This window comes from Haemorhous mexicanus, chromosome 18, assembly GCF_027477595.1.
Source record: "Haemorhous mexicanus isolate bHaeMex1 chromosome 18, bHaeMex1.pri, whole genome shotgun sequence".
NCBI lineage: Eukaryota > Metazoa > Chordata > Aves > Passeriformes > Fringillidae > Haemorhous > Haemorhous mexicanus.
The window spans coordinates 14762750-14772950 of record NC_082358.1 but is presented as its reverse complement, the minus strand read 5'-3'; the positions used below and the strand labels follow the sequence as shown (position 1 = coordinate 14772950).

Sequence of the window (10201 nt, the reverse complement as noted above, 5' to 3'; positions counted from 1 at the left end):
GAGGGAAATGAAGAAGTGTCAGTGTGACCAGCCTCAGCCACAGGCCCTGGGTGGGGTCCTGGCCCAAAGGGGAGCTGAGCAGCTCATCAGGGAGGAAATGCTCCATGCTCTGCAATCCTTTTGCACAGCCATTCCTGAGAATTTCTGAGGGTGACTCAGCCCCTGATATTCATTTATCAAAGGCAGGAAAGGTATTCAAGAACAGACCAAACACTCTTGCAGCAGATGATGCCCTTTCATTTATTGCTAATCTACCATAGTACAGGCAATATATAAAAATACTTTACAGATAGCAAAAAATCATTACATTGGAGGTTAACAACGTTGTTGTAGGAATGTGCATGATATAAATCCCTTTTCAATTGTGAGAGTTGGGTTTTTGAACAGGCAAATTGATTCAAAAGACATCTGTTAGGATGATGTGAGTGACAAGTGCTCACTCGTGTGTCTACTAAAATATGGCTTTACCTGAACATCCAGGGCAGGGAGGGCTGACTTTGGGGGGAATCACTTCATAATTACACACTCAGACAAAAATGGGAGTGCCAGACAGGCAGCACTGGTCAGGCTCTCTGTGCCCAGGTGCCACCAGCACAGCAGAGCAGTCCCTGCACAGGAGAGTCCATCCTGCAGTAACTGCAGCACATCTGGGACTCCTGGCCTTTACAAACATCATTCATTTCTGAGACTCACTCCTTCTGGAGCTTTCTGCCCAGTGTTGCTATTTTAGGAGTGACAGAAGGAAACTCAACCCCCCAGGTAACTTTTTGCATTTGAGGACATCTTTTGCAGCATCAGCACCTTCAGGTGAAGTTTATTGCAATGTGCAGGTACTAATTTATATTTTTGTACCGCTGAAACAACACAAATGGCTAAACAAACCTGGGACAGACCAGGGTGGGCTGGACACTGGCTGGTAGCTGGAGAAGCTGGTATCAGCTGGGAGCCCTGCAGTTAGAACCAGCAGATATTAAAGACACAGATGCCAATCTGATGTCAAACGTTCCAAAAGGTGGATTATTCATTCTGAACTGAGATGAGTAAAGAATTACAATCTTCCACGTGTGATGGCACAGTGTTGCCTCACAGGTAAGAAACCACTGCAATGTAAATGATGAGGAAAAGAGTTGGTTTCTGGAGAATTTTACCCCACTGAGACCCAGCAGTGGCATCACTTCCTATTGCACAAACACTCAGAATTGCAGCTAAACTGGAACATCAGATCATTTAGAGTGGTGTAAAAATTATGAGGATCTGAATCAGTTTAAGATTTTAAATTAAGACAGTCATTTTCCTGAGTCCCATCTGGCAGATCATTGTTCCCTATTAAGTAGCAATTTGGAAAGAAATGCAGGGGAAAAAGTCAGATTGAAATATTTAGAAACATATTTCTGAAGCGTTTAAAGCTGTCTTTGAAGTCTTTGGGAAATTTATCAAATACATCTTTTTTTTTTTTTTTTTTAGGACAACAGCAATTCAACAACAATTGCATAGAAGAATAAGGCATTCAGAAAATGAAAACTGATCCTTTATAAATACAAACCTTAATCCAGAAGTTGTATTGCATATTTGGTCAGACAAAAAGCACAGTCACTTTTGTTGTAAAGATATGGATTACAAAATACACTTTAAAAAACATGCTAGCTACTTTGAGGACTGGTCTAGATATGTAATGAAGCAGCAGCTTTTTATACAATGGAGAATAACATAGTGCTGGTTTTGGAAATCCTCTACATTCAGGAAATGCTATTCCTACGGGGAGAATGGAGGGATACATATTTACATGGATACAAATAAAGCAAGTGCAAAACCCATGACTCTTCTACATTCTTTCTCCCAGTAAAAACAACATACATGAGACACTTTCACTCCACTGCTGTTGCTCTGATCTTATTTTTTGCTCATTCTCATGGAGAAAAACAAAACCAGGACTTTGTATTTCATTGCAAGTATCTTCACAAGCAATTCCTCTCCTGGCAAACTCGACTTCCAACACTCATAACTGACCAAAAAAAAAAATCTTCCTGATATCTGCCCACTCCATTCCACTCTCAGACTGTTTACATATCATGAATGATGATTTTTATTCTACGTATATTTGATGCAGAGTTTATAGAAGCTCATCCTGTATTTGCAGCCAAAGCTCGGATGGAAAAATGGAAATTAAAACAAATACACACACACACACACACACAAAAGACAAATAAAAAGAGATGAACTTTGGAGTTCCAACATGAATGTCACATGGTGCAACTTTGATGGAAAATGCATTAGAGTTGTTCACCCTGCAGACAAGATATTTGTAGGCCTTTGGTACAATGGCAGGAAGGCACTGTGGTGAAACATTCAGATAACTGAGGAAAGACAGAGTTTCCTCATGTGCAAATATGGCTATCTTCCAGATAAAGTGAGAACAAATTGCTCACAAAATGCTATTAACTCTTCAAGGTTAAGCTGGTGCTTCTACAGAGAGAAAGTTGTACAAAGTAACAGAAATACTAATACTGGAAAAACTCTGCTCAGCAAGAACAGGAAATAATTTAGTACTGTATATATTGAAATTCTTCAGCCTAGCTATATATTTTAACATATCAGTTTCCTTTTTGAAAGAGACGACAATGCACAACACTACGCCTGAGGATGCTCCTTTTCTCTGGAAATAAATACAAAGGTGGTTGAAGCTGAATTCTTTAGCTACTGTTGCATGGAAAAGCAGATGGGGCAGCAGAGCCTGAGCTCATGCAGCTGTGGCTGAACCCCTAAAATTCAGAATACATGGGTGAAGCCTCCACGCTGAGCTGCTCGAGTGCTGGGAGCCAGCACAGCAGGGACCAGCTCTGCACAGGGTGTTCATCTCTAACATGGATAAAGTAATGCACCCACAGAGAGCAGGGCATGGCCTGGGCTGGCAGGGACCTCAGACACACCCAGGGCCACCCTGCCACGGCAGGGACACCTCCCACTGCCCCAGGGGCTCCCAGCCCTGCCCAGCCTGGCCTTGGGCACTGCAGGGACCCAGGGGCAGCCCCAGCTGCTCTGGGGATTCCAGCCCAGGGCTGCCCACCCTGCCAGGGGGGATTTTTATCCTAATTTCTGATTTAAAGCTATTCTCTGTCAGTTGGCAGCCATCCCCCCCTTGTCCTGTCACTGCCAGCCCATGTACAAGCCCCTCTCTGTGTGGGTGTACTGCATAAATGACATTGTGCACTGTATATGTACACAGATTAATACCTATGCCTTAAAGAGGAGGAGGGAATACAGTCAATGCAAGCATGGCTAGAGCACCTGTAGCACATTAAAAACCCCTTCCCCCAAAAAAACCCCAAACAAAAAAAAATAAGCCCCAAAAAACGAAAAACAACAACAAAAAAACCAACCTAAAAAACCCTTCCAACCAAACAAAATAAACCAAACAAACAAAAAAAAAAGCAACCCCCAGAAATAAATCCAACAAATGAAAACCCAACCCTCTGTCCCCCTCTGTAGCAAAGGGCCTGAAGAACACATGAGCACAGTGGAAATCTTGTGTATTTTGGCTGCAGGGCTGTGCCTGCCTGGCTCCCTCTGGGCCCTGAACAGCCTTTGCTCCAAGGTTTCAGCTACTCCTTCCTTTTGGGGGTTAATTTATTTAAAGGACATTTCAGCCTCAACAATCCAGAACTTAAACACTGACCTTTTCCTTTGCTCAGATCCAGCACTAGATTTTACTGCCAACCCCCTTTTCTAAACTGATATAATCTAAAAATAAATATGCAAAAAATTATTCTCCTAAATTGATGAGTAGCTGCTGCAGACAATCACCAGAGCAGCAGCAGCAGCACATCACAGGTCTGAAAAGACCTTCCTGGGCTTCTTTGAGCTTCTATTTAAAATCCAGAAAAAGAGAAGGTCCTGCCAGTAATCTGAGGATTTTTTTTTTCTGTGGATGGGTTTCTGGGTTGTTTTTTAAATTTCTCCTATACTTTACAGGTTGGATCATGGAAAACGTTTGATACATCCAAGTGTGAAACTGGGAGATGCATTTGGTCTGTTCTTTTACTCAGCTATAGCACAGAACTTCTGACAAGGCAACTTTTGGCCTTTAGAATATGTCAAAATTGTCTCATTCACCAGAATGCACTAAAAACCCCTTACTGTGTGTCAGACTCTGGCCCAGTGACAGCTTTTAACAATCCAAAATAGCTTTTTGAGGCGTGTGAGCCAGCCAGTCCTGCTGAGTGCTGTCTAACAGGAATTCCCCTCTCCAGCAAGGCCGGGCCTCACTTTGTTTCTGTAAAAATCAGCAATTAAAAAAGGCCATTTTCACCTCTGCAGGTCCAGGCTGAGGCTTGGCCAGGGCACCTGCAGGGCAGAGCTCACCAGGAGAGCACCAGGGAGGCACCCCAGGAGTTCTGGCTGTTGGGATACAGGGAGCTCATTTTGGGCTGAAGGTCTGAGTCTCACAAAGCAGGGATAGAAGCCAGGGGTGCCATGAATGCCAGGGTGGGATGTGCAGGGCTCTGCTCTGGTTCTGGATCTGAGCTGGGCTGAATCTGGAGTTCAGAGCTGCTCTTGTGACATCCAGATTTCTGTTCAAGAGCCAAATTTTAGCTGAGCCCCAGGTCAGGTGTTCTGAAGAACTTAATGCTTCTGTCTCCCACTCTAACCCCAAGACCTTGCAGAGTTTAAGCACCAGTTTTTAGTGGCAGAAAATATATTCTTCCTGATAGTCCTGAAGAGATTTTTGTTGGACCGAGCCATGCTCTGCAGGCATTGTGCAAAATCTTTCTTGAGACATTGGGGAACCAATTTTGAGGCTGCTCTGCTGTATTCCCATCCCTTCATTCCTGCTGTGAGCAGTGGACACGCTGGTATTCTGCCAAGTTTACTGTGACACAACTGAAAACTGCATTAATTTCACTGTGCTCTAGAGCAGAGCTCAGGCTCTGCATTCCCAAAAATATCAGCATTCCTTATTTATAAAACCAGGAAAGATTACTATGGCATTCCTAAAATATGATGGCTATCTTTTACTGTACACTGGTTACCCACTCAGAAGCCTTTTTATCCCTGACTCCCCTAAATATTCTAACTTGTACAACTGCAGGTGGCAGTGGTTACCTGGAATGTGCTAAGCAGGAGTCAGGACAGGATATTCTAACACACGAAGCAAAACATAACAAAATACTAACTCCCATGGAAATGGAACCTTTCCAGGAACTGCTGGTAGCTTTGCAAAGCTAAAGAGACCAGGTGAATATAAATAAGTGTCTATTTTCTCTGGAATGTATGGCTTCTGTAAGATGCAGTTATTTTCCTCTGCAGCTCGGGTGAGTAAATGTTCCAGCTGCTAAATGAAACAAGTTATGAGCCAAGAGCAGGTTCTACATGAAAAGAAACAGCAACAATTTGTTAGAGAGAAAATATCTAAGGTGTGTTCATACACTGCCTAAATACTAATAAGGATCAATCATAAAATCTTTGGATTTACTGTGACTCCTATATATTAATCTCTGGTTTACCTGGGTTTATTTTACCTCGGGGCAGGCATTGCAACTGCTGAATTGCTCTTTTCACTGGTTGGCTATGAGAATCCCTCTCCTTCAAATTCCTATCCAGTCTGACGAGAAAAATGAAGAAAACTCCTGGATTCAGCTGAGATCTCCTGTCTGAAATACCAACCCCAGTGCTCAGAGCAAACTGGCTTTGATCCTAGACTGGATGAAGGCTGAGCGAGCTTGGCTGCCTCAGTTTCCTACAATAATAACATTTCTCAGGAGGGCTTTGAGACCTGGAGGGCAAATCATTGTTAGTGACCTGCAGGATGGTGTTCCTGTCCCATGAATATATTACTCTGCTCCCCTTTGCCCACCCCCAGTGCCCAGCCCAGGCTCTGGGCCCTGCCCAGGGGGCAGCTCCTGTCTCCCCCAAAGGATGGATGGACGCACAGACAGATGGGTTGCAGCAGGCTTGAAGTGTTTCCTCGGACAGATGCTGTGTTCCAGGAGAACAATGTGATCTCTGGATGAAAGGAAGGGTGTCCTGCGTGCTGTTTACACACAGAGGTGGCGAGGTGCTCAGCCAAGGCTGTCGCTTGGTGCCAATTCATTGTTCCTTGCACTGAGTCTCTGCCTGGAGATGAACTGCAAAGGAAGCCAGAGGTTGCAGGGGCACTGGAAGGATCTAAGAGGTCACTCGTGGAAGGATTCGGTAAAAGTTGTCTCACAAATCTCTTCTATGTCTGACTTCTGGCAGGGAGTCCAGAAAATTCCTTCCTGATAATTTCGTTAACTGGGAAATAAAAGAAAGAGGAGGAAACATTAAAGCACTTCCAACATCAGGACAAGTAAAAAGTAAAAGCAATCCTTGGGCAGTCAAGCTGCAAACATCCCCTCTGCATTCGTAACTGAGTTTTATTAAAATCTAAATAAGAAATCATGGTCCTGCTTGCCCAGATTACAGGTTTTTGGAAGGCAAGGGGAAGGAGGGGAGAGAAGGGGTTTCACTGTATTCAGCATGATTCAGGTGCCATAAAGCAGAGAGAGGCTGCAGCCTGTGCCCAGGGCCTGCCACATCCTCACACACACTCCCTCTGCCACAGACACTGCCCTTACCCAGGGAAAAAGGAAGGAACATCTCTAGGTAGCTAAGCATCTGAACAGTTCCACTAGGCTGAAAGGAAAATACCTTCAAGAGAAAAAGGCCAGGTTTGGAGGAAATACAGTGAACAGTGATGAAAACACAGACTGCAATTCAGGTGAAAAAGTTTGCATTTGGGTGGTTATGGTTGGTATTTTTTAGTCCCACTCTAGACTCTAGCTGCTTTGCTATCACTTGTTTCAGAGTGGAGCACAAACACCCTGCGTGCAGCACCAGGGTACTGGGAGAGCCTGGGACAGGCTTGTCACTAAAGCTCCAGGGAAGACACTGAAGAACTCTGCTGTCTGTTTAAAAGTCAGAACAATATCACTTTATTCACAAAAGCCAATGTCTCCTGGCAACTTTTCACACTCACTTGCCTAAAGCACCCTCTGGCACCTCCTGGAACAATTCTCTCTCTAGAATTCAGGTGCTCCCAGAATTTAGGTGCAGAAATCTCTGCACTTTGATTAGGAGAGACCTAAACCATGAGCATTTTGGTGCAGAACTGCAGAACTGCCTTTTTGGGGCTCCATTTCACCTGCAGCCCCTTGGTGCTGTATTCATCACGGTGTGGAAACTGCTCAGTTACTCTGACTAATTTGCCTTAAAACAAGAAAACTAAATTTTCTAGGTTTCAGACCCCAGATCTAAATGATTTCTCCCTGCTGGTATTTAAGGGCTGAAACAGGGACTAACTCAAACCAAAGCAGGCCCTCACCCAAGACTGATTAATCCTCAGGTTTGCAGCTGTAAGACTCCTCTATATCTATCCAATTTCTAATAAATGTTTATGAGAAACATTAATTAACATAGTATTAATTAACATAGACTTTCACTACTTCCCCCAATCTAAAAGACCTGGTGCCCAGTCTCTGGCAAGTCTCTGGGAAGGGGAACACATGAATTAATTTTTAGTATTTACTATTAATGGTTTGAAATCTCCTTCCTCTGCATGCTGGGATTTATCTCTGAGGAAGTAAAATCAGTATTTTTCCAGACCTCTGTGTTGCTGCTGTTGTGGGGGGCTGTACTCCAGGAACTCCATGCTCAGAAATCCCACCAGTAACAGCCCATGGCTCAGCTCTTCCTAACTCCAGCTGGGAGATGCCTGATTTGGGTCAGACTGGAGCCTCCTGGAGATGATTTGGGCAAGAAAAGCAGAACTGCTGGCCAGCATCCTACCTAGCACTGCCAGCTGCTGGCTCTGGGGGACTTGTGGCAAAGAAGGAACGTTTGGGTGACCAGGGAGGGCTGCAGTGCAGTGCAGGGAGCAGCCAGAGGGAGGGGAGGTTGGTCCAGCCTGAGCAGAGCCTCCTCCTGCTCACTCACAGCTTCCTGCCTGCTCTACCCAGGAAATGACAGGAGCAGGTCTTCAATGGAAAGTTTTCACAGCCTCAGCTAAAAATAGCAGTGAGGTAAAAGAAGTGGGTACCCACACTTAGAGGGTCATTTCCTTTTGAGAAACAAGTGGGCTGAGGCTGCAGGCAATTTATTTATCAACACACTTGTTTGTGCTACCAAAAATACCACAGATGAGCTTTACCTATTCCTTTTATCTCATACAGCCATGGAAATAGCAGAGCCAGCAGTCATCTGCAGCTAGGAAGGGTTAAATATGAAGTGCAACAGGAGCAGATAATTCAGTGGGGCTCCCTGAAGAGGCTTTGAGGGGTCCAGTTTGGTTATTCCCTGCTTGGGGCTGGCTCTGGGCAGGTTGGATGCTGTGGTGAAGTGCTGACTCAGCCTGCAAGCTTCACTTTCCCTCCCCTGAGGTCAGCAGTGGCTTCTGTGGGCTGAGGTTACAGGGGGCTGCAGCCTGAGCAGGGCTGAGAAGCTGCAGGGGAACAGTGTGAGGCATTAACCCCATGGACAGGCACACCCAGGACTGCTCCCTGCCAGCCCTTCCACGTGGACAGTTGGGGTTTTGTGAGAACCTGAATGTCAAGAGCTCCCTGTTATCAGCTGGCCTGAAGGTCCCACAGTCACCCTGAGCTTCACCCAAATCCAGGTGCTGAGAGGAGTGTCAGCTGCAGGTTAGGCTGGCCATCACTACAAGGTGTCAGGGCTTGTCCCAGCACTAACACCTGCAACCAGAGTCCCTAAAGCCAATCAATATGTAAATGAACAGGAATGATCCCAAGGCATGGCTCCCTGTCCAGGCTGGAAATCACCTCCAGCCCAGGGCCTGTGGAATCACACATCCCTGGGGATCTGCTCCAGGACTGTGAGCACGTGTGCCCACATCCAGGGCTGCCCAAGAGACCTGGGCTTCAACAGAAGGCTGGACCAAGCCAGAAACTGAGCCTGGACCAAGCCAGAAACTGAGCCTGGACCAAACCAGAAACTGAGCCTGGACCAAACCAGAAACTGAGCCTGGACCAAGCCAGAAACTGAGCCTGGACCAAACCAGAAACTGAGCCTGGACCAAGCCAGAAACTGAGCCTGGACCAAGCCAGAAACTGAGCCTGGACCAAACCAGAAACTGAGCCTGGACCAAGCCAGAAACTGAGCCTGGACCAAATCTGCCTGGACCAAACCAGAAACTGAGCCGTGCCTAAACCTCAGAGGAAGCCCAGAGCACATGCTGAAGCTGCTCTCCTGAACTCCCAGCTTTTTGGCAGTGTGGTTAAAATGTATCTCAAGTATCAGCTCTCATTATTTGCTCATTTCTAGCTGAGAGGAACAGGAGATGATGTGAATAATAAATAAAACATTGTTGTTTAAGGTGCCTGGCACTGGTTGCTCTGGAGCACACCACTATTGATCTGGTTAATGAGAGAACTGATTAAATGAGGCCACAGGCACATATGCAAAGGTAATGAAAGATTGAATCAATCACAGCTGCCAGCAGCCATGCAGGCCAGGAAACCCCTGCCAGGGCACCCTTCAGCGTGTCCTGTGTCACCTTCTGCTGCTGTAGGAGTGGGACAGAGCCCTGGCAGTGCCCAGGGAGGTGACCCAGAGGCTGCTGGAATTATGGGGGCAGTCTGTGTCCCTGGTGGGCACCAGCCCCTGCCCCAGGCCCCACTGACAGCCACGCCTCCCTCTCATCCTCCCAGCTGGAAACTGGCGTGTGTTCCTGTGGGGTGACACTGGGCTGTGTCCCAGCAGCCCAGAGACCACAGGAGCCCCTTGAGGTGGCAATGTCACCCTGTGAGGGTGCCACACTCACACCCCTCTGCACCTGTGCCACCCCACGGATCCCCCTGGGTACCAGGGATGCTGTGGGTGCTCCACAGCCACACAGGTGGCACTGACCCTCTGGGGACATTCCCACAGATCCCCCTGGGTACCAGGGATGCTGTGGGTGTCCCACACAGGTGGCACTGACCCTCTGGGGACATTCCCACAGATCCCCCTGGGTACCAGGGATGCTGTGGGTGCTCCACACAGGTGGCAGTGACCCTCTGGGGACATTCCCACAGGTCCCCCTGAGTACCAGGGATGCTGTGGGTGCTCCACACCGGTGGCACTGACCCTCTGGGGACATTCCCACAGGTCCCCCTGGGTACCAGGGATGCTGTGGGTGCTCCACACCGGTGGCAGTGACCCTCTGGGGACATTCCCACAGGTCCCCCTG

The 10201-nt window shown here is 46.9% G+C and overlaps 1 protein-coding gene across 4 annotated transcripts in view; it reads right to left on the bottom strand.

Annotated features, from left to right (window-relative positions):
- Positions 1-221: 221 nt before the first annotated feature.
- The window catches only part of NFATC2 (nuclear factor of activated T cells 2), a 78691-nt gene continuing 68711 nt past the window's right edge, over positions 222-10201 (bottom strand). For all 4 annotated transcript variants that reach the window (XM_059862330.1, XM_059862329.1, XM_059862328.1 and 1 more), the window contains one exon: positions 222-6270. In XM_059862330.1, the coding sequence (XP_059718313.1) occupies positions 6215-6270 (56 nt within the window). In that variant the 3' untranslated portion in view covers positions 222-6214. The remainder of the gene's footprint in view (positions 6271-10201) is intronic.